Source organism: Notechis scutatus, chromosome 3, assembly GCF_049901735.1.
Source record: "Notechis scutatus isolate UNSWTSFEM ecotype Mainland chromosome 3, rNotScu1.2, whole genome shotgun sequence".
NCBI lineage: Eukaryota > Metazoa > Chordata > Lepidosauria > Squamata > Elapidae > Notechis > Notechis scutatus.
In genome coordinates, this window is record NC_142011.1 from 116,103,005 (window position 1) to 116,127,208 (window position 24,204).

General features: G+C 41.1%; 1 protein-coding gene across 2 annotated transcripts; it reads right to left on the bottom strand.

Annotated features, from left to right (window-relative positions):
• Positions 1–6,706: 6,706 nt before the first annotated feature.
• Positions 6,707–22,841, bottom strand: LOC113415203 (protocadherin-10-like). 2 transcript variants are annotated; one of them, XM_087961011.1, is made up of 4 exons: positions 16,971–22,841; positions 11,223–11,275; positions 11,019–11,107; positions 6,707–7,824 (listed from the first exon to the last, which is right to left on the bottom strand). In XM_087961011.1, exons 1-4 carry the CDS (start codon positions 19,767–19,769, stop codon positions 7,568–7,570), a joined length of 3,198 nt encoding a protein of 1,065 aa, XP_087817137.1. In that variant the 5' UTR covers positions 19,770–22,841; the 3' UTR covers positions 6,707–7,567. The 2 variants fall into 2 exon arrangements, with proteins under 2 accessions (XP_087817137.1, XP_087817138.1); XM_087961012.1 differs by lacking the exon at positions 11,223–11,275 and having other exon boundaries at positions 7,694–7,824.
• Between the last annotated feature and the right edge of the window lie 1,363 nt (positions 22,842–24,204).

Sequence of the window (24,204 nt, forward strand, 5' to 3'; positions counted from 1 at the left end):
ACCATGACACTGTCGACGCCATGAGTGACTGACCAAACACACCAAATTTGTACGGGACATGATCCGAGAAGTGTGCGGTTTTGCACCATATGAGAGACGAGCAATGGAGTTGCTCAAAGTCTCCAAAGACAAGAGAGCTCTGAAGTTCATAAAGAAAAGTGTAGGGACTCACATTCGTGCCAAGAGGAAGCATGAAGAACTCAAAGAGATGTTGGCTCCAGAGTGATTAGTGGAAGACTTGTTTTGCATCAGGGGTTTTCTCTTTTCCTTGTCTCGCTCAGCCAAGATTGCAACCCTGTTTTTATTCTGAAAGCCTTGTCCAGAAGGGTTTGATGTCAACTTCCTTGTTTCCCCCCTCATATTTCTGAAAAGTAGCTACAGTTTGTATTTACACCAATATCATTTACGCTGCTGGGACATTGTCCTCACTTTTTGTAGATTCTCCACCCCCTCCAACTGCCCAAATGAAGTGCTTTCTATTATTAATTAAAGCTTCCTGTATTTCAGAAATAGCATATTGTCTTGAAATAAAATATGCTATTATTTCTTGAAATGGTTTACACAAAAGAATGTTCAGTTGTCTCACTTGATCAAGATTTTGTCTTCCATTTTTGGACCATTTCATCTCCTGAAAGAGCAGAGTAGATTCTTTAAAAAGCTATGTCTTTATTCCCCTATGTCAATCATAGAAATGTAGCATAATGTTCAGTATCCTTTAGTCTCTCAATTTATAAATTTGAAACACATTATTGGTTCCCATTTAAAAAGTGCCAAGTATGTTTAAAAACATTCTTCAAATCATGTTACTCTCCTCTTGCCCTCTACTCTACTCATCTGTTCTGTTCATCTTTTGCTCAATTGGAAAAAAAATAGCAGAGACATTTTTATTTCTATCCAAAGGAATTTTGCCTTTTAATTATTTTTCTCAACAATGCAAGCCTTAACACTGGAATTCCTATATGTGCCCTTCAGTTTCACTAAACTAACTTTCTGTCAAGTTCTGGGGAACTCATGACACTCAGTCAGTTCAAATTAGCATAAAGATTTATTGCAAGCTTAAGCTCTCTACAAGAATCTGAGTCAAGGGAAATGAGCAGAAATTAAGAAGGCATTCCAGGTATGCTGGACTTAGATCTCTTGTGGGAGTGAAGGGACTCACAACTGATGATATGTTTGATCCCTCCCTCAAGCTCAACCAGGTCACCTCCTACAATTTCATAACTGCTATGTTGAATTTACATTAAAATTAACATGAAATAACATTAGATTTCTATTAACTTCATTTTTATTTTATTTTATTATACTCTTTATTTATTGTGTTTGATCCTCATTATTAGGAATATCACTTGACACGATAGCTCAGCAGCTAAAGATGCTGGGCTTCTCAGCTGGAAAGTCGACAGCCCAGGTTCAAGACCCCAGCGCCGCATGATGGCATGAGCTCTTGTTGTTGCCCCAGCTACTGCCCACTAGTGGTTAGAAAGCATGCAAATGCAAGTAGATTAATAAGTACCACTTCAATGGGAAGGTAACAGCACGCCATGCATCTCAAATTGTAGTCATGCTGGCCACGTGACCATGGAAAGTATTTTCGGACAATGCTGGCTTTCTCAGCTAAGAAATGGAAATTAGCACTGCCTCCCAGAGTCAGACATGACTGGACAGGGGAAACTTTTACCTTTACCTTTATTAGGAATATTAGTTTTACATTGTGCATTTGTTTTACAATTTGATTCATACGTAAAATATTGCTGTTTTTATTTTATACTTTTCTGTTTACATTTTGATTCTACTCTGTGACTGTTTTTATTGTAACATTTCATGAGTTCATAACATTCCATACAAAAGGAATAAAGAAATAAGTACAGGGGTGCACAATTCATGGCCCAGGCCTGATGTGCACTAAGACATTTCTACAGAATTGTAATTTGTAATACAATAGAGAGCAAACAATATAACAGTAGTCTCAGTGGGAGTAACATATGCACCGGCTTTAATTTTAATTGAATGTATATTCAATTGGTGTATTATCTTTCTCATATTCCAAATTTAGGAGGAAGACATTAGATTACACAATCCCCTGCAAGATAGGCAGTGGCAGCAGTAATTATTAAGCAAAAGAGGTAGGGCATGTAGGCCAGAGTGTTTGGGGGAGAATTGGTTTGAGACCTCAAATATGGATTCAGCTCTGCTGCTAGAGTAGACTTCATTCATTCATTGTTGCAAATTCAACATTGGGCCAATATTTATACAGGTAGTCCTTGACTTACAACAACAATTGAACCCCAAATTTATGTTGCTGAGCAAGACATTTGTTAAGTGACTTTAGCCCCATTTTATGATCTTTTTTGCCAAAGTTCTTAAGTGAATCATTGAGGTTGTTAAGTTAATAGCATAGTTGTACAGTGAATCTGGTTCCCCATTGCTTGTCAGAAGATCACAAAAGGTGATTACATGACTCTGGAACACTGTAAACATCATAAATGTCAGTTGCCAAGCCTTTTTATTTTTGATCATGTGATCATGGCAATGCTGCAATGTTTGTAATTGTGAAAAATGGTCATAAGTCACTTTTTTCAATGCCCCTGTAACTTTGAACAATCACTAAATGTACTGTTGAAGACTACCTGTATATGAATATATATGAAAGTTTTATTTGATGTGTTAGTCATTTCAATATATGTGGCCACCTATGTTATACACGCAATTCTGGGCAGAAACAGAAGAACACTGATATTACATTAAAAAAAAAACAATGCACAACTAAAACAGAATATCAGTCACAAATAACCACCAGCAATAAATATAACCACAAACAATCACAATATCATTAGACATTCTCCAATTTCCCAATCCCATGCTTGGGATAATAGGGCCTTCTGAAAAACCAATCTAATTTCAGGGAGAAATACGCAAAGCAACTGAAAAAGTATGACTTCTTGGGTGCAATGGACCTGAACAGAACCTGGAACATGCACTTCTTCCCAGACCTGATGAGACAGGTATGGACAAGTGAAAGGCAGAGAAAGTCAATCTCCCCAGTTACTTTTTGTATTGAAAAGTATTTTGGAAAATTCTTAAGTTCCATTTTAAAAATATAGCTGAAATATATGGGCAGTTTACAAGGACTTTAGAATAATGGATTACAACATAATTTTCATCCCTGAATATGTATTTGAAAGGGCCCTGGTATCTTTGATTTGGGCCTCTTCTACAGAAGTTCCACTTGGAGTTGATAATCAAATTATTGATAATATATCTTGTGAAGAGAAATAAGGTTTAACTATATTAATTTTGTGTTAAGTTATATACTGAAAACTTGAAATGCAGCTGTTTAAGAAATTTATTGAGCTTGCAACATACTCCAGAAGATAGGTTGCATTGTTGAAAAGAAATTGTTACTCTGAACCTAAAATCCCAGATTGAAGACATATTTTCAATTTCAGCTTTTTAATTACCTATTTACCAATAAAATGAAAAAACTGATTAATATAATTCTGCATAATTTTCTGTTTAAGTATTATTTTAAAATTGCCATGTTATGCATCTAATGTAGTATGCATCATTTGCATGTTTAATGAATTTGTGTGCATTTTTTATTTTAGTTTATTAAAATCTGGTATTTGAATCTGACTTATCTTGAAGATAACAGCTTCCCTTCCATCTATTATCCACTTTGCAACTAAGAGTGGTTCTCTCCTAGCAATAGCATTAGTAATTACTGACATTATGATATCATGTCTTTCCAGGATATGTTGTTAGAAGCAGTCTTCCTTCCAATTCTAGAAATACCATGTACGCTTTTAAGACTATTTTGTTTCACCAAATAATACTTTCCACTATGGGTCATGCTAATCAAGCTAAAGTGCTAATATTTTACATTTTTTTCAACAAAGCTATTTTGCAGCCAAGCTCTCTCACAAGTGATCAATATTGCATCAGGCTCTACTGTATTGGAATTATCTGAGAAATCAATAAGCTGTAAATCAAACAAAGCGTAAAAGACCTACTTAGGATGTCAGAAGAATGTAATGTGCATCAAATTAGAAAGCAACACTATGTCTATGAGCATCCATCACAAGTCAGTGATATAGGGGAAGCAGTTATATCTATGAATATGAAGGCAAGGAATTCTCTGTAAAGGACCAGAGTGACTGCTCAACTTGATGATGCTCTGGAAAAAAAGGCCTTTTGGGATGCCAACATTGTACCTGTTTCCCATTCTCTATTCTCTCTCCAGTGGTCTTCCACTGAAGGGAGCACATGATTCCCATATCCAGGATTGGCTACAGCCCAATGATGGGATTCAATTTTTTTTACTACCGGTTCTGTGGGTGTGGCAGGGGAAGGATACTGTAAAATCTCCAGTCAGAGGTGGCATTTGCCGGTTCTTCGAACTACTCAGAATTGACGCTACCGATTCTCCAGAACTGGTCAGAACCTGCTGAATACCACCTCTGCTACAGCCACATACTATTTCAAATGGTAAAACTAGCTCCCCTAGATTCAGTTTCTGTGATCATTCCACCCACATTAATTGTGAGCAAGTTTAAATCTTGAATTCATGAACTTATTTTTTAAGAAGACTGTAAAGGTAAATATTTCAGGGCTTGCTTTCAGGCCTCACACCATGAAACAAATGGTTACAATCCTGTATGTAAAAGCCTCTACACTACTCGTCCATACCTTCTGTGGTTTAATACTTAAATATATCTTATGAGACTAGTTTATTTCACAATATAATCTGCCCCAGTCTGCTTTAGTAAGAACACAATTTTTCTTGCACTTTTGCTATATTGGATCAGTGGGAAAAATGCAAACAAAAGCAAAATTTCTCCATTGATTACAAAGCCCTGCAATTACGGATATAAATACATTTTTAATTTTTAGCATCCCAAACATGTAGAGATAATTTCAACCACAGTGAAAGGTAAGCCACCTAAACATTCACAAAGCATTATATTCCCATAAATTTGCCTAGCAAGATTTGCACAGTACTCCCTCCCTAAAACCACAAGATAAAGTAGTTTAATATCTCCTGCCTTTAAGAATGTAATTGCAACAAGTAACCACACTTTGAAAGAGTGCTGCAGAAAGCTTTACTGGAACTTCACCTTAGAGATTTTCAAGCTGTTCCTCTACCCACACAACCATTGTAAATATTTTTACTGATTTCTCCTTCTATTATCTAGTAATATGACCAAAAAGAAACAACTATTTTTTTTCATTTGGGATTATTAAAGAACAATTTATTACTATAAAGCAAACATGCACTGCATGTATTATTCAAAAAGCAGTCAACTATAATTCAAATGCAATCAATTTTTCTTTCTGTGATTTTGACAGACTGTTTCCATGCATATAGGTCAAATATTGTTTTTAAGGGGAAAAAATATTCACACACATACATATAAATACACACAAATGATCTTAAACAAATGTGGCCAATGGACCTGTTTTGCAAATAACTTGTTGCTAAAGCCAATCCTGTGAAAAATGAGGGTAGAATTGCAAATATTTAAATCTGGAATGCCTATGAAAAGAGCAAATTGATAATGTAGTATAATGAAGATCTTTTGTCTTAAGTTCTAATTCCATCAGCCTTTCTCTCATTATATATCCTACATCAAGTTTTACAATAGGTTGGGAACTCAGAGGTTTCTTCTGATTTTGTCCATAGGGAAAAATTGTGCATATATGCAAATACTGATCATATGATATGACAGAACTATTTTTATAGCCATTTAATTTCTCTTTGATGTTCCTCAGGTAGACTGTGGTGTAGCTGCAATGATGGTGAATGCATATAATGTGTCCCAAAACTTTCCTACTCATCTTGCCCTGTTCCAGAACAGTTGGCTAGAATTTATTCCCCACATTAGAGCATTATAATTAATTCTTATTCTCCTTTCAGCTCTCCTTGCATCTAGTTGTTGTTCAATAGTTTGAGCTATTTATGCCAGGGATAAAAGATTGAGAGGGTCCAAAATAAACTAATTTTGAATGTATTTCATAGTGGTAACAGGCTCAGCCAGATATTATGATGCTCAATAATCTTCCTCCCATCCTTACTTCCATTCAGGGAGTTTAAATTGTTGTAGAAAAGTGAGGCTGAAGCCCCAGACTACAGATACTCAAACCACAACTAAAGTGGAGAGTGAAGCAATATGCAATTTACCAATGGAAGAGAAGTAGGAAATGTTTCAAGCCTTTAAGATGACACTGATATTATTCTTTAATCAACGAGATTTTTTAAAATGGTGGCTTTGTATTCAAAACCCTTTAAAATTAGTTGAAGGGAGAGGGAAAGCGGTAGCAATTTGACTGCAGATTGGTCCAAAATATAACATCCATTCAATAGAATGTAACAGTCTCATAGAATTGCCATTCAGAAGATACCCAAAATTGCTTAGCAAAGTCTGGTAGGATATCAAAAACATTCATTCTCCTTGGAGGATTCCCCCCCCCACACACACACACACAATCTCTCTTTAGGGGCTGCAGTACTGGCTCCTTGCCAACTTCATTCCATTAGAAAACACTTATTGGAAGTGCATAATGGATTCAAAATAAAGCATAACATATATTATTAGTTGTAGAATTCTTTGTTCTACACTTCAACTTGGAAGTATGTGCATTTAGCCTGGGGCTCTGTAGGATAGGAACTTGCTGCTTTTATCATTGCACTATCATTTTATTATTGCACTGAAAGCTCCATCCCTGTTGTACATACTTGTAACATCACAATTCTTGTTCAAAAGTTCAATTCTTTAAAAAGCTCATTTTTACCGAAAAGGCTTTGTTTTAAATGATGCTTTGTCTTAAATCCAAATGTATGTAATTATGAGAAAACATTTTTATCAGTGGGTGAAATATATGAAATAAATAAATGCATTTCTCCTAAGCATTACCTCTACCCTCACAAATTCTATGTTGCAAAAAGTAGTTTTAGCTTTCCATAATTTTCCACATTGCTAAATGTGCTAACAACACAACAAAATAAAAGACGGTGTTGAAACATTCACAGTCTAAAAAGAATTACTTCATCTACAAACTGGGGGAAGGTTTTTAAAAGTTGAAAGATGTATACCAGGGTGTAGATTTTTTGAATTTCAGACAATTGTCCTGCTTCTACCCCAGTCATCTATTATATTCCATAGTGTAAAACAAATATTCATTTATGTTCTTTTTCAACTTGCCAGTTGTGTTGCATTCACCAGACAAAGCACCACCAGAATTCTGAAATGAAGGGGGTGGTTGGTTGGTTGTTATGTTATGTCCATTCTTTTTTTTACTTTCTTTTTTTCCTTTCTCCAGTTCCAAGAGCTAGCATTCATCTGTGTCCATGGAGACATCATACCCATGCCTTAATTATAAATTAAAGTCATTCCTATGTCTTGACATTACCATCATTCACTGTTTGCCTTATTTTCAGGGGAAGTAGCTTGTAGTTAAGAACCCTTGACCCCTTATATTATGTACAATCACACACAGGGGTCAGGGATTTCCAGCACCACAGAAATATTTAGGCATGGTTTGCAATGCTTGCTAGCCTGCAAAAGAAACGTTATTTCAGGTTGTTAATGACTATGCTGTCATGTTTATCAGAATAATTGATCATTTTCTTCCTCTTTCCAAATGTGGAGAAGCTGTTCTTAGCTTCCTGCTCCAGAAATACAGAGCCGTCCTTATTGGCAGATGATGTTGGGGTTCCTGGAATATATACATTGTGTTGATAATCCAGAGGAGAAATATGTTGTAAATACAGGGGTGCATATGGAGGGGTCCGGATGCTGTTAGGCGGGCCAGATGTCTTCTTATGTTCTGTAAAAAACAATTTTTTTTAACTTTTTAGAGGGAAGCCCCTGGATAAAACACAGCACATCAAACACTGCCCATTTTGCAGAAGATGCTGGGTAAATGCTTCATTTTTCTAAATTATATTTCAATTTGAAGTAACATATCCAAGACAAAGAAAATGCATCTGTAAGTGGAAGAATATAGGTATTCCTCACTTACTAACTAACTTTGAAGTTACAATGGTGTAAAAAAATCCCTTCATGGCCACTCCTTGCATTTATGACTGTCTCAGTGTCCCATGGTCATGTAATGACCATTCACATGCTTTGCAACCAGCTTGTAATAAGAAGACATAGAGACTATGGTAGTAAAAGTCTAAGTTGCAGATGTGTTATGTTTCACTTCATGACTGTAGCACTCTACTTAACAACCAAATGAGAAATACTGTAAATCATAACCCATTGCAGTCATGTGGTGATTTTCTGTTTAGCAACTGTAGCACTTAGCAATCAATTTTCCAGTCACAGTTGTTGTCACTAAGCAAGGACTATCTAGCTGTATACAGGTAATCCTCAAGACATGGCCGTAATGGAGCCTGCCCATTGCAATCACATGTATTAGCATCATTAGGTGAAATGTGCTCAGGAGGCACTCCAAAATGGAGCAGTTTATCTGGCGGCTGCCATTTTGTCTCCACCCATAAATGGCAGCCACATTTGGGATGCCGCCACACAGCCCTGAGACAAACTGCTTCATTTGCTGCCTTATCAAGATCTGCAGACCCTGTGCAGCAAAATGAAGCAATTTCTCTGGTGGCCACCATTTTGTCCCACCTACAAAGGAACGGGACAAAAATGGCAACTGCATTTGGATTGCTTCTGCTTGGCCTGGGGACAAATGGCCAGCACTCATTCTACAACATGAGGTCTGGAGAGCTTCAGAAGGGCATGCAGAGGAGGCCCAAGCACTATGGGATGTGGGGGGGGAGAGAGGTGGGAGGGTACTGCAGCAACCCTGTGGTGCGTCATAAGGGCAATGACCGAATGGCCACAGTAGCCATCATAACTTTGAAATGGGGTCATGTATAGCTTTTGGGGGTCTGTCATAATTTCAAACATTTGTTAAATGGTGTGTCATGCTTTAAGGATTACCTGTATGTGTAAAATTATGTTTTCCTATACATATATGGATAAACACAGAGAATAAACCTCCCAATCCATTCCATGGGCAAAACCCAATTCTCCAGAAATTTATCTATGTGTTAGGATGGTTCATCCTAAGAAGTTCAACATATCAAGAAAATGGGAGCTTCAATTTTGTTGGCAGGAAGATTACCATATATTTATTTACTTACTTACTTCTATTATTGATTTGCCTGTCTTTCTCCTATAACGTAACATAGGGGGAAAAAATGGTGCTCAACCACTCCCATGCAGCAAGTTCTCCTTTTACCATTATTCTAAATCAGAATATATTTAAAAGATCCCTGAATTTTGAAATCATAAAACCATCTGCACTCTATCACTTGAAGAACCAGCACCAGGTCTCTAGAAGGACATGACAGTTGTTTGCAACAAGAGGAAGAAAAGTTAATTATTCCTTCCTTACCCAAATATACATTTTGATAGTGTCCTAGCCACAGCCAGGACAGTGCCTCCAAGACTGAACTACAAATGTTGGCCATAATAGGTATCTCAAACAGTAATTTGTCTTCTGGCTATAAAAGTCAGTTTCTGAATAATTTTATGGCATTCTCCAAACTCATAACAATCATAACAAGCGGCCAAGTTTCACTAAGATCTATTCTTGGCCTTCTGTCCCTAAACAGCCTATTCCACTTTTCAATCAGCGCCTGACATATCCTGTTCTATTATCTTGCAATTCATACTAAAGGTAGGATCAGATCAGTAAGAATCTGATTGCAAAGATCATTCAAAAGTAAGGAGAGACCTGTCAATCACTGAACACCCAAGCAAATACCGGAAGCTTCCTTTCTTTTCTTACTTTTTTAAAATTTATTTCATTGCTTTTTAATTAATGATAAATAAGAGAGGGGAAAGCAAAACACAAAGATAATAGTAATGGAAACATATACATTGCCAAAAAGAAATAAAAGAAATAAAAAGTGTTTTAACAAAATGAAAAAAATATGAAAAAGGTTTGCAGAGATTTTGAACTGGGAAAAGCAGTTAAGTCAAATTGCCCTGTTTGGAATGAATAAAAATATTTTCTACAATGCCTCAATTTTCTTCAGATTTGGGATTCCTCTATAGTTGAAACCCAGTCCTGGAATGAATGAAATATGAATATGGACATAGACATGGACATGGATACACAGAGGGAAAGGGAGGGAGGGGGAGAGAGAGACAGAGAGAGAGAGAGAGAATGGGAAGCTGACAGCAAACAAATCAGGGCTAGAAACTAGATTGAGAGTTTGAAAAAAAAAGCTGGAGGGAATTAGGATAGAATTTTTTTTATTGGTTTGACATATGTAATTAAAAGAAAGTTCCAATGCATGGTCTTGTGCTTATAAAATGGGTTTGAAAATGTGTGTGTGTGTGTGTGTGTGTGTGTGTGTATCTAAAGTTTGCAAAATATTATTAAGAATGAAAGTATATATGTTAAAAGGAAGTTAAAACATTTCTGTTGGGGTATCGCTTCTGGTTTCTATAAAATAGAAAAAAATAAATTTAGAATTTAGTTTGAAGATTTAATAATTATGCAGTTGTAGAACTAGCTTGTAATAATTATAAGTAATGTAAAAAGTTGAGGTTGTAACCGTATTAGTATTTTACTGTGCTTTTTCTTTCCCTTTTTAAAAAAATATCCTCCGTTCTCCTTTTTTAAAAATCTTTATTTTCATTATATTTTATCTTATAATAAACATCAATAAAACACATTTTTTTAAAAGAAAAACCATCCCAGAAGAAATCATGGCAAAAACCTTTTGTGCTGTTGTCAAGGAAACGACATAGACTTGTCACCTGAAACCCAACTCAACTAGAAGGAGATCCTAATTCATAACAGCTATACATTTGTTTGCTTGCTTCCCACCATCAGTTTTATTCTTATTCTTACAACCCTGGTAGACAGGTTTGACTGAGAAATAATAGCCAAAAAAGTAAGTAAGACGGGAGGTAAACAACTGAGGGAGGTTTTCATTATCTCAAAAATTACAGAAATCATTAGATTTTAGGATTCTACAATCCAAAACTCACCAGACATTGGCGTGACCAAAGTGCACAATCTATCATGGTCTTTCTGAACTCCTTTCCAAACTTTTCCTACATCCTCTAGGCTCTGTGAACTAGAACATAAGAAATAAAAAAGAGACATATCCAGCCATAAGATAAGCACTCATAAAATATTTAGCAACTATTCTCCTAAAGATAATAAGGCAACCCTCCCCTCCCCTATAATACCTCTTCAGTATTGGTTGTTTTGATGGCAGCCAGTCTGCATTGGCCTGTTTTACCTACAAATTTAAAAACAAAGGTTTTGAATTAAATACATATCCTCAGGACAGCTTGACTACATATATTTGTTCTGGTAACCTTTTTGTGCTTTGAAAGCAATTGCTCTTGTAACAACTAAGGATGGCCTACAGCAGGACGACAAGCAAGAAATATTAAGAGACAAGAAGAGTCTTTCAAGCTCTCCCATACTAGGAAGCTTCAGCTGGTGTGGAATTGCTCGACTGAAACAGAATAAACACACTACTTATCAAAGGCTAGGATCCGCTACAAATCACCCCTCCCTGGTAAACAATTTCAAATCCTTTCTCAAAGCAGTCAGTACCAAATTCTCAGGATTCTGGAAGAGTTTTTCTGTCACCTCTTCTGGAAAGCTTCAGGGACAATACTCCAAATGGTATTGCATTCCCAACTCTTAACAAATCTAGCCAGCCTGCCAAGCGCATCACAAAATAGTTTAATTCCTGAAAAGTTCCATTCAGTTTAGCCATTTTGTACATTTCTGGTCCACAGTAGCTAAGGAAAAGGGCCCTTTTCCTATTTTCTGTCAGATCCTGAGGATCATTTGCTTCCATAAACATTCAAAATCGACCCATATATGAAGACCATTCATCTTTAGCTGGGTTGAAAGGAGTTGGTAGAGAGTCATCTTTGGAATGGCCGATGCAGGTTTGCTGCAATGATGGCCACTGATGCCACGTGTCCCTTGTCCTTTGTTCTCTTCAAAACCCCACCTTAGTCACCAGTGTTAAGTTGGGGCAGGAGACACCAAATAGCGAAAACAGCTCTTTACTGGTAGACCAGTACACAGAAGTGGTCTGGCTGTCCAACAACTCTCTCTTTTATAGAGAGCTGTTCCTTGAATCTCCTGCCTGTCCTGTAAACCAATCGTTTTAAACTTTGGTTCCTTCCGCCAGGACGGCAGACTAGAGGGAAACCTTCAACTCAAGGTTTCCCTCCTAATTAACATATACAACAGGAATAGCACTGCTATATGGGCTGCATATACTGCATGTACAGAATGCATCTTCCTGCATTCTGTTTTTTCTCTTTTTTCTAACCTATTACATTTCTTTCAGTAATGAAAGTGAAGTACAATACACTACAGTAACTGGAAAGTTTTTCAAAGAGGTGTAATTGTTACTTTTAAACTTCCCGAATCAGCACATGCTGGCTCTTTTATCGGAAGGCGCGACTATCTTCACTGAAAAGTGCCGTATCTAAGGTGATACTGATTTCTTTCTGAACTTCTGGCGTGATTTATTCGCATACTGTATTATATCCAGTACCAGTTCCCTTCAGACCCTGAGTAAGTTGAACAAGCATGAAGAAAACAGTTCAGGAAAAGCTAGGGTTGCGTCGTTTGTTAGAAGACAACACCTGACAGTTGTTTTGACAGATGCCCGCCCGGGTTTCAAAAAAATCATCCAGCCCTCTTTTAATTTGCGGGCGAATAACATGCTGGGCAGCGAAAGGGGGCGCACTTTCCAAAGAGGGACCCACCCGCCTGTTTCCCGGAGATGGTTGAAATGTGGTGGCGTCATTCAGACTCGCTTTGGCTGCATTTCAAAGCCCGAACTCATTGCCCTAGTTTTACGCTTTCGCCTTAATTGGCCTCGTTATCGCGGGGAGCGGGAAGGGGGCGCCTAACTCGCTCGTTCGCTCGGCACCCGACAGAGAGCCAGCCTGTCGAGGGAGAGCCGTTGCCAAGAGGCGCTAAAGCTCTTCCTCTGTCTACAGGGATTTGGGGGCGCGGTTCTTGCAAAAGCCACTTTCGTCGCCTGAAAGGAGACTAAAAGAGCCCCCCTTTCTCTCGTGGAAGGACAGCATCCTCGCCTCTTTTCAGCGGAGAGGATGGGGGCCGCCGGGGATCGGCTCCCCAGCCGGCCGCTCTTGCTCTGGTTTCCAATACCTGACAGGAGAGGCAGGCAGGAAAAGTGTGCGCCATGGAAACAAGGAGCGCTCTCCAGAGGCCCACGGGAAGCATGCAATAAAGCTTGGGGAGGGTTCTGAGGGGAAATGGGTCGGAGGAAAAAAATAAACATGAGATGAGATGGATGACAGTGTTTCTTCTGCTCTATTTCAAATGTTAAACGACCGACTCTTGAATGAACAAGACAGGCAGGGAATAAGCAGAAATTGCGGGAGTCCTTGGTGAAATAAACGGAAGTATATAGCTGGGAATGGAATAAGAGCACTGGATCCAGAAGGACAGCCCCACAATCTTCTGAGAGTAATTTTCACTGATAATTATTTCTATTAAGAGCCAGGTTGGTCTGAGGAATAAAATGCAGGGCTAGGAATGGGGAAACAGGACTTCTAGCCTTTCCTTAAGTATGGAAGCCCACTAAGTCACTTTGGGTTATTTGAGGAGAAGAGCTGGTCTAATCTATGGTGGCAACGATCCTGGAGTCCTTTCATAAATTTATGAAAGTTGATGCCTTTTATTTGTTCAAAATAGTGTTACCAAGATCCTGATTTTGGACCAGTCACTCGCTCAGCCCTAGGAATAAGGCAAGAACAAGCCACTTCTGAAAATATTGCCAAGAAACTGCCGGCACCTGTCCACATCAGTGACTGGGAGTCAAGACTGACTTGGGGGGAAAATATCAAATGTGCAATTATTACATGATGTGCAATGTGAAACTATATTAGCAGCAAAGATTTTCAGAGTAAAGGGCTTTTAAAGTTTTCTTGAAAATCTTAGGAAGGGGGAATTCCCAACTTGCTTCTCCCAAAGATGTCTTGTGAAAGAATCAGGAAAAAACAACAATGTGGAAATATTAAATATACTTAAGGTTCTAGATATAAATAAACAACAACAACAACAACTCCATCTGGAAAACAAGGGCCAATGAGTTTCATCTAGCCATTAGTGTTCCCAAAGACCCGTTTTTTCCTCCATCCAGCTGATCAGCCACCTGGTATAAAATGGAAAACAGAACTGTTATCCCTGATTTAACCTGGCCAAAATGCTGAGAATGGGTCAAGGGTAATTACCTTCCCTCAGAGTGATCAAGTTAAATCTCATCTTTCCAGGAATTTCTTTCCAGTGATTGTGAGTGGCTAGGCTTTACTGATCATTTCCCAGCAAGCTCTTTGAATCAAAGAGGAAGATCTGTGTCTTTATGCAAATGCAATCTCTGTATCTGTCAGTATATATGCAGCCCATGTGCAGCCCTAGCCCAACAGCCATCAGAGTAGGTGGCCCATGGAACTGAGAAGAGAAAAAGGCTCTGGCACACATTTTGAAAAGGTTGTGAGAAGGAAGAAGCATATTTTAAAGTCTATTTATTAACTCCTAATAAGGAAGGAAGGAAGAAAAATACTTGATATACAAGCAGAAGAATTTAGATATGGTTTAACTAATACATTTTGAGTGAGGCAATATTTTCTCCAAGTTGTGATTGAGAATTAAGATGGTTATTACAAATAGCTGAATATTCTTTGATATTTCTATCTAATTTGCCATCACAGAAAATGGTTAAACGATTTGCATACTGGTTACAAAGAATAATGAACTATCACTGGAGGCATTGGATTTTGCATATTTTCGTACTTTTCTCTACAGAGAAAATGGGTAATGTTTACTCCACTATCCAATCACGTTTATTCTGCAACAAAAATAAAATAAAATAATAATCTAAGTACCTTATCAGAGTGTCTGAAGAATCAGCATGGGTAGATAATCCCAATAATTTTCTGACTTGGTCATGCCAGCACAACTCATTCATTCTCCCCTCAGCCCTTGTTCTTGTACTGTAGTTTCAGAGGTGGCTTTATAATTCTTCACCAGCCCTTCAGCTGCCTGGAACTCTCATTCCAGTCCTGTACCTGTCTTATTCCAGAAAGCCTTTACAGTCTTCCAGACCACTTCTGGATCAGGTGGTAGGGGACTCATTCCATTCTTTTCCAAAGCCTGTCCTTGTACTAAGGGAGGATCTGTGGGAACGTTGTCACTTCTGCCTTTCTATCACAAGATCCACCAATTAATCTTTTACAAAATATAGGTGACATACATAATTCATCTTACATTCTATTTCCATTCCAAATGTTTTCCATGCTTTATTTTGTAACCCTTGTTCAGGTTCAGCTTGCACTGATTTTCATTTCATTTTTTTCCCCTGTGGACTTTCAGAGAGCTCCCTTATTCCCTGTGGCCCAGAAGATACCGGGAGTAAAGCAAAGGGCAATCTAAGGCCATCAAATTCTTCCGGTATAAATGAAAGGGGTAAAGGGGAGCCCATTTCAGCCATTTCAAAGGGGTTTATACTTTGAGGATTTCTAAGAGCTAAAAGGGAAGTGTACCATTCTTCCAGAGAGATAAAAACAGAAGAAAACATGAGAAGGAAGCTGGAGGTTGTTTTCATTCAAAATTTCATTGTGTGCAAAGATTCACCTTCTTCCCTAAGAAGTTAGTCTTAAACTCAAGAGGAATAAGTGCCTCCAAGCCTCAGTGCCCTAGATGTACAACTTAAGCGGTTTCATTTTTTTTTCTTTCTGTCTGTCTCTCTCCCTCCCTCCCCCACCCTCGGGAATACCCTCCCCCCCCCCCTTCTTTCACCGCCTCAACTCTTGGCTAGAGGAGCTGGTGCGGCCTTGCTGCCCTTTCCTCTATCAGCCTGAGACCAGAGGGGTGGAAATCAGCTCAAGACATCAAGTCACTAGGGGGAGTTTTGAGCTGACAAGAACATACCATACAAGGATATCCAACAAGGAAAATGAAAATGGACAAAGAAACCCTGTCTAGAGAATGGTGAGGGCATTTTTCAAAGAGCTGCAGAACCGCATGTATTTTATCCATGTGCTGCTTTGCACCTTCAGCCATCCTGCTTTATTATCAAAGGAAGTACAAATGGTGATAATTTTTCCTCCTCATCCCCAGCAACCTAGACCCCTTTTTCATCTTATTCAGCTTTGGCATGGGCAGGAGTTGATTGCTCTCCCAAAGCATCCTCTCTCTCTTTTCGGCATAAAGCAGTATGGCATTAATCTTACGTGATGCCAAAAACAACATAAGAGATGGGGACCCAACAATGGATGAGATATACAGAAAGCTCCAGGTAAGGCTGGGCTACCTAAGTGGCAGGTGCTCATCCTCTGGAAATCCTTCCTCATGGAAGGATTCCAGGGTCTGGCAAAGTCTCCTGAGCTCAACAGGACTCTTCTCTCAGCAATGGTCCTTGGCTTGTCCAGAGAGCCTTGCTGAGGGACTCCTTCAGTTAGCAGCGAAGGAAAGACTCCGCCCGGTCCTTCTCAACTCTGCGATTGACCTGCAGGATCCCATCGCAAATGCAAGCCGGGCAATTGACTCTTAGCAAAAGTGGCGGAGCCTGAGGTTTTTATCTCAACCGGCTCCGCTGGGCTTCCTTCTCCCAGTCGAAGGGAATGAAGTGCCCCATTACTGCCCTCTCCCACAGAGAACCAGGTATCGGTCTTAAGGACCGCCGAGTCCCATTGCGCCCGAGTAAGTTTGGGCAAATAATTACGTGATGAGCCGGAGTTTTGGCTGAGCCCGATGGCTCTTTTGGGGAAAGGGGCGGGCCGCAATCTTCAAAAAGTTGGGCGAGATGAAAACATCCCCCCCTCTCGCGAGTTGCTTTCCTGTTGTATTCCAGGTTCCGGACCCTGTTTGCCTTTCCAGCAGGCTACCTCCCGGAGAGGGTTCCCCACCCCTCGGGACACCCAAGAAGCTACCTGGTCGGCGAGCTGCCGAGAGTTATTGGCCCCTCGGGTTTTCGGGCCGGGAGCCGGCGGCAAGTTCTGAGGGCCCGCTTCGTTGTTCCTCGGAGGGGCGGGGCTGCAAGCTTTCAGGAACATGAAGTCGCTCTTGGCCGATGCTGGGCTCAGGCAGACTTTATAGCAATAGGCAGGAGGGCCTGCGCTGGCTCCGACGTCCCCGCAGTCGCCCGAGGAGACCGGCGCGTTGACGCTGCCGGAGTTCTTCAGGCGGTCTGAGGCAGGAGCCGAGCGCTCACACGAGCCACAACCGCCGGCGCAGCAGCAGAAGGCAGCGGAGCCGCCGCCCTCCCCGCCACAAGACAGCTGGGAGCAGGCATAGTCGGGGAAGGTCAGCCGCTCCTTGGGGCACTTGACCACCGTGAGGATAACGATGGCCACAAGGAAAGTGAAGGAGACGGAGCCCAGAGAGGCGATCAGGTAGAGGGTAAGCCTGGAAGAAGCCGTCTCGCCTCCCGGAGGAAGCTCGCGGAAGTCCGAGAGCACCTCTGGCACGCTGTCCACCACCGAGAGCAAGAGGGCCACGGAGGCCGAGAGCGGGGGCTGCCCGTTGTCCCGCACCTGGACGAGAAGGCGGTGCTTCGGGGCATCTTTGGCCAGGAAGGCGCGGACGGTGCGGATTTCGCCCGTGTAGAGGGCCACGCTGAAGAGGCTGGCATCGGTAGCTTGGACTATCCGGTAGGAAAGCCGCGAGTTCTGTCCTGCATCGGCGTCCACTGCGGAGACTTTACCCACCAAGTAGCCGGGCTCTGCTGAGCGAGGCACCACCTCCACAGCCACGGAACCATTGCGGGGCATGGGAGCCACGACCAAGGGCGCGTTGTCGTTTTGGTCCAGCACGAAGACGTGGACCGTGGCGTTCCCGCTAAGAGGAGGGAACCCGGCGTCCTGAGCCACGACTTGGATCTGGAAGTTGCGAATCTGCTCGTAGTCCAGGGAGCGCAGAGCATACATGTGCCCGCTGTCCGAGTTGATGGAGACGTAGGTGGCCACGGGCATGCCCTGGATCTGGCCGTCCGCGATGGAGTAGGACAAGTAAGCGTTCTGTTGGCAGTCTGGGTCCAGCGCACTGACGGAGCAGATCGACGCCCCAGGAGCGTTGTTCTCAGTCACATAGACGCTGTAAGAGGGTTGCAGGAAGCGGGGTGCGTTGTCGTTGATATCAGACACCTGGACTGTCAGGATCTTCTTGGTAGCCAGTGCTGGAGACCCCAGGTCTTGGGCGGTGATGCTGACATTATATTCGGGCACAGTCTCACGGTCGAGTGGTGCGGTAGTTACTAGTGCATAATAGTTGTGGAAAGACGACTGAAGCTGAAAGGGTGTATCGGTTGGGATTTCGCAGCTCACCTTGCCGTTGTCTCCGGAATCTCTATCTAGCACGCTGATTACAGCTATGACAGTACCGGGAGGTGCATCCTCCAAAACTGGTGTGGAGACCGAGGTGAGGGTCACCTCCGGTGCGTTATCATTGACATCCAAGAGGTGCACCAACACCCGACAGTGAATGGCAACTGCAGAGGGGCCCCGGTCCTTGGCCTGCACATATAGCTCATGGAGATCAGCTCGCTCATAGTCCAATTGGCCTTTCAGGCGCACTTGCCCAGTATGGGGCTCCACGCTAAAAAGCTCCCGCACACCTAGTGGAGCGTGCCCGCTGAATGAATACTCAATTTCGCCATTGGTTCCCTCATCCAAGTCAGTAGCATTGAGCTTGATAGCCAGAGTCCCTTTGGGCGCATCCTCCGGCAGGCTTACGCTGTAAGTGGACTGATCAAAGACTGGCACATTGTCGTTGGCATCCAACACCATGATCACAACTCTAGCTGTGCCCGAGCGCTCGGGGATACCACCATCCAAAGCCGTGAGCAAGACCCTGTGACTACGCTGTTGCTCTCGGTCCAGACTCCTCTCCAGCACCAGCTCTGCAAACTTGCTGCCGTCACTGCGAGTCTGCACCTCCAGCGAGAAATAACCATTAGGGCTGAGTCTGTAAGTACGTAGGGAGTTTGTGCCCACGTCGGGATCCTGTGCACTCTCCAGGGGAAAGCGGGCCCCGGGTAGTGCTGATTCTGTCACTTCCAGCACATATTCTTGCCAAGGGAACCGGGGTGCATTGTCGTTGATGTCTAGCACTTCCACTTCGATGCGATAAAGCTCAAGGGGGCTCTCGATGACCAGCTGCAGGTGCAGGAGGCAGGCCTTGCTGCTCTCGCACACCTCTTCCCTATCTATTTTCTCGTTAACAAAGAGAATCCCATTTTCCAGATTCACCTCCAGGTGCTGCTTACTCCCCGCCCGGGACGCAATACGAAACCGCCTGGCTGATAATTCGGATACATCCAGACCTAAGTCTTCCGCGATGTTGGCCACAAAGGCTCCGTGGTCCAGTTCTTCGGGTACCGAGTAGCGTAGCTGGCCAGCTGCTGGAGCCGGAGCCGGAGCCAAAGCCAAGCAAGAACTTAGCAGGAGCAACACCTCGAGTCTTCCCCAACTCGGAGCGCAGCTCGTCAAGCTCTGAGAGAGCCTTAGTTTCCCCGTACAATATTCCCAGTCCCAGCGGGAAGTCCCGCTGCCTCGATCGGGAAGAGACATCGGCGGGCTCAGAAGGGACGCGACAGAGCACTGGCTCTGGCTCTGGCTCTGGCTCCGCCTCAGCTGCAGCCTCCGCTCCTTCCCTTGCGCGATCGATTGACTTAGACTTCCAACTACTTTCGGTTGGCAGAGCGAGCCAGCAAAGGAGGAACCGCTTGCCATTTCAGCACCGTATTGGTGGACAGCGCCGTCGAGCCAGAGCCCCAACTGCTGCGACGACGACGACGACGAGTGGCAGAACGATTAACCCCTCGGTGGGCAGAAGATGTGGCGAAGAAGTAAGGAAAGCAAGAATGGGGGGAGAGGGGAGAGACAGAAAGACACGTTCATGCAACAGGCTTAACCCAGTTTTGTAAGGAGAGTGAGGGTTGGGGAGGGTGTTGTATTGTTTGCATTCAGGAACCTGATTAAGCCTATTCGATTCACAAGCTAACTGATCAGGCTGTGTTCATGCAAGACAGTAAGATCCAAAGATCACATCTGCTTAATCTTTACGTGATCTGATCAAGCATGTCCTGTGAATACAGTCATAGGGAGACTGTTTTTATTCTTATACCATAAAGACCCAACTTTCCAGTGGAAAAAATAGATAGGCAATGGATGTATTTCATGATGCCGACAAGGAGAAACCAGCTTGGACCCCCCTCATAGTTGTTCATGATTCTTACATGGGGTACACTTGAAAATGGCAAATCTTTCATGCACAATAACGGTATTATATTCACTGGAGCCACAGTGAAGGAAAAACAAGGCTTTAAATGTGGATTAAAATTCCTGACAGTTTTTATCTCACCTTGCTGAAATTACTGGCAAAGGATAGATATGCACATATTAAATCATAATAATTATATATCTAAGTATTTATGGCACTATTCATACCATAAAACATTAACCTCTCTCATAGTATCTGCATAACTGATTCAATCTAGTAGGGTTGGTAGATGGTATATTCTAGGCTCCTTTGTTTAAACAATGCCATCTATTGGGGTCTTGGAAGTGTTTCCTGTAGCAGCACCTATTTTCTGGAATGAGGTTACCTGAAGAGCCAGATGACCACTCCGCTGGCTTGAAGGAGCTTGAAGAACTGACTTTTCTTCCAGGACTTTGGTAAGGATTAGTGTCCCAACTCCCATAACTGCCTAGGCTTTTTTCCTCAGTATTTTTACTTACAAGTTGCCTAGAATCTTTGGAAGTCAGACAACAAACAAATTAAATAAATAGAAAGACCTGGGGGCCTGTATGCTCTTGGGTTCTCATAATTTTACTGAGGCCCATCTGAAAAAAATACCAATTATAGATATAATGATTTTTGGCATTATAGCACACAAATGACTATAAGGACTATAAGGATTCAAGGATATATGGGTTTCCAGTTAAAAGTACAATCAAATCATAGTTGGAACCTGTTTCCATGATTCAACCATGATTTCCCTTAATCTCTCAATGTCTATTCTATCTTCCAACATCATATCCTTGCAAACCATTTCTCTGTATTAGGATGTCACTTCTGTAATGGAATGGCTCCAGACCTATTTGAAGGATACATTTCAGACCTTTACTGAGGGATGTTGTCTTAATTCACAAAGCATTATCATTGGAATTGGTCCCTCAAGGATTCCACTTTGTTTCCCTTGGTTTTAGTATCTATGCTGTACAAAATATTTTGTTTGAAAAGCCAGCCATGCATGAACACAAAAAACTCAACAACTCTTTCTCATGCCTTGGAACTTTTGCACTATGATAGTAGTCAGAAATTACAAGCTTCATTACTGTAGTGGTTAATTTGTGTAGATGCATGTGGTGTTATGTTTTAATGATGGCTTCAAGTAGATATTAAGTAAAATCTTGAACACTCTGAGACACGCTTTGGAGCTATAGCAGCACTACCAATTATCAGATGCATAATAGTCATGTCACATTCCATGCAGAGAAATGCAATTTGTGATTTGAAGTTGGTTTCAAGGAGGTCTGATTTAAAAACTAAAAGATCCATGAAGATTTATGCCTCAAGGCCATGCTTATGAACGATGGTAGAAGCAATCATCATTCAATTGCAATGGTTTATTCCTGCAAGGAGATAAAAATTGTGGCTTGCTGATGGTTTCAGGGGAATTCAAACATCATAAGGATCTATGAGAAACCCTAAGGATATAACTTTTACCCCGACTGAAGACAACATTAATTTTGCTTGGGGATTGTGGGAATTCCTCCCTTTCCACATGTTTACTTCAGTCTCAACATTAGGCTAGATTAGAGAGCCCAATGCATCAAAGGACAAATCCGCCATACCCTGACATTATACTCTTCATGGATTTAACCTTTAACAGATGGTTAAGCTTCTACGGAATTGATTACATTTTACTGTACACCATTTTCCTTGTAATACTGATTATTATTATTATTTTAATTACTGAAGCGAGGATTATATCCCAGACAGACGGATCAAGGGTGATTCCATCAGCATTGAATCATATAGCTCCCCCCTTCCCCTCCTTTCGTAACACCCATTCTTCGGGAGCCACAAGAATTCCAACTGTGTCTAATCTCATGGACTCCAGCAGCGCCCGCGGAAAGAAGCTGTTCTACAGGTTTTACATTAACCTTTTCACAGAGGGCTAGGAGGCTGAAGTAAATTGACTGCGGTCCATTGCTCAAGCTAGCACAGGGATTTATGGTGATGGGATATGTGCGTTTGCATGGAATGGTTCTTAGGCTTTGGTACTTTGAATGGTTTCCCTCTGCAAGCAGAGTAAACCATGTGCCAAAAAGACTCATTTTATTCTGACATCTCACAAACAATTGAATACTCAAAGCAAGATTAGTCATTCAAGCCCATTCACAATAACCCCAATCAACTGAAATAATATACACTCTTTAAAGAAGCACGCTCATTTGGAATACATTCGAACGTTACTCCCTCAGGAATCCTTTTCTTGGACATTTTGTTTAGTGGCCTGGCCCCACAGAGAGCTGTTCCATTTCATTTCCCACATTACCATCCTCATCATTCTTTGGGTACAATTTTGTCTCCTTCTCCAGTCAACCATCTCGGATCCCATTTGCAGAAGGCTGCTGGCTCACTTATCCTCCTAATCATAATTTAGGTGGATGAAAACAACCAGGGGTGTCTCCTGGCATTAATCAAAGAATATTATGCACACAGCAGTCTTCTGAACAAAACATTCCAGAGTGCAATTTAGGGGTAAAGAAAGAAATAATATGTAAACTATTGATTTAAGACAGGGGTGTCCAACCTTGGCAACTTTAAGACTTATGGACTTCAACTCCCAGAATTCCTCAGCCAGCTTTGCTGGCTGAGGAATTCTGGGAGTTGAAGTCCACAAGTCTTAAAGTTGCCAAGGTTGGACACCCCTGAGATTCTGAAGAAGTGCTGTGGGATTTCTTGCCTTTTTTTTTTCTTTGCACATATAAATCAGGTGAGACATAAAAGTGCTCCCCAATGTTTAAGTTCTTTCCCTCCCTCCCCTCCCCCCATGTTAAATATTCAAAGTTTTGGAGGCATTTTCTTTCATCCACCATAGATGAAAATCACAGATCAGACAGAGAAAGGAACAAGTGAGAGGAGGGAAGAAAGTTATGCACCTCCAACATTAAAGGCTATTTTTAAAACCCTCACTACAGAAAAATGGAAGACAGGTTGAGCCAAGATACCATCATGATGAAACCGAGAAGAGAAAGCAGAATGGGAAACATTTCCATCTGAGGTGGAATTACAATTTATGTATTGATCAAATTAATTTAGTAAATTAATACACCTATAAGAAGTAGCACTATTTTTGCAGAAACCCCATACATTCCTGGAACAATTTGCTTCAAGGTAGCATGTTGACACAGGAAAAAAAAGCAAGTCAGTCTTAACTGGTTCAATGTAACTATCCACTTTGAAGACTGTGAAGGACATTGAAGTAGCTGCTTCTCTAAGTCACAAAATGATGAGATACTTCACACAGCAGCCTAACAGTCTTAAAGCTAATTAAATATAGATAGATGACACATTTATTAGGTGAATCCACATTTGGCCATAACATAATCCAAGAGTGCTCATCAACAATTGCTTATTAAATTGGAAGGAGATATTGAATGGGATGCTGCAATGTTCAGTTTGGAACGTAGTACCATTTAATATTTTTATAATTTATTTGGACAAGGAGGTGAAGGAAATGTTTAATAAAACTTTAATTATATTCTGGGATGTTTTGGTTACAGAACTAGAAAATAATAAAAGGAATTTTAATATAGACAACAGAAGATACCCACTTGGTCATCAGTGTATATAAAAACAATTGTTGAATTATAATTCAAGATCTAATAGTTTTAAGATACAAATTTCTAGTATATATTTTGCGTTATCCTTTTATATGCATATATCCACATAGACATTGAAAGGTATTTTCTAGCGTCAAAACAGTTGGTACATTATTTCTCATTTACCTCTGGAAATGAGAAATTCTAATAGCTTGTGGAAAGGAATCCAGAAAGAGATGTTTTAGACTGTTCTTAACAGGAATTCCTAGAAGCATATTCCCAGGCTGAATATCCAGCTCAGGTGATCCATTCTGTAAAAAAACTTCTGTCA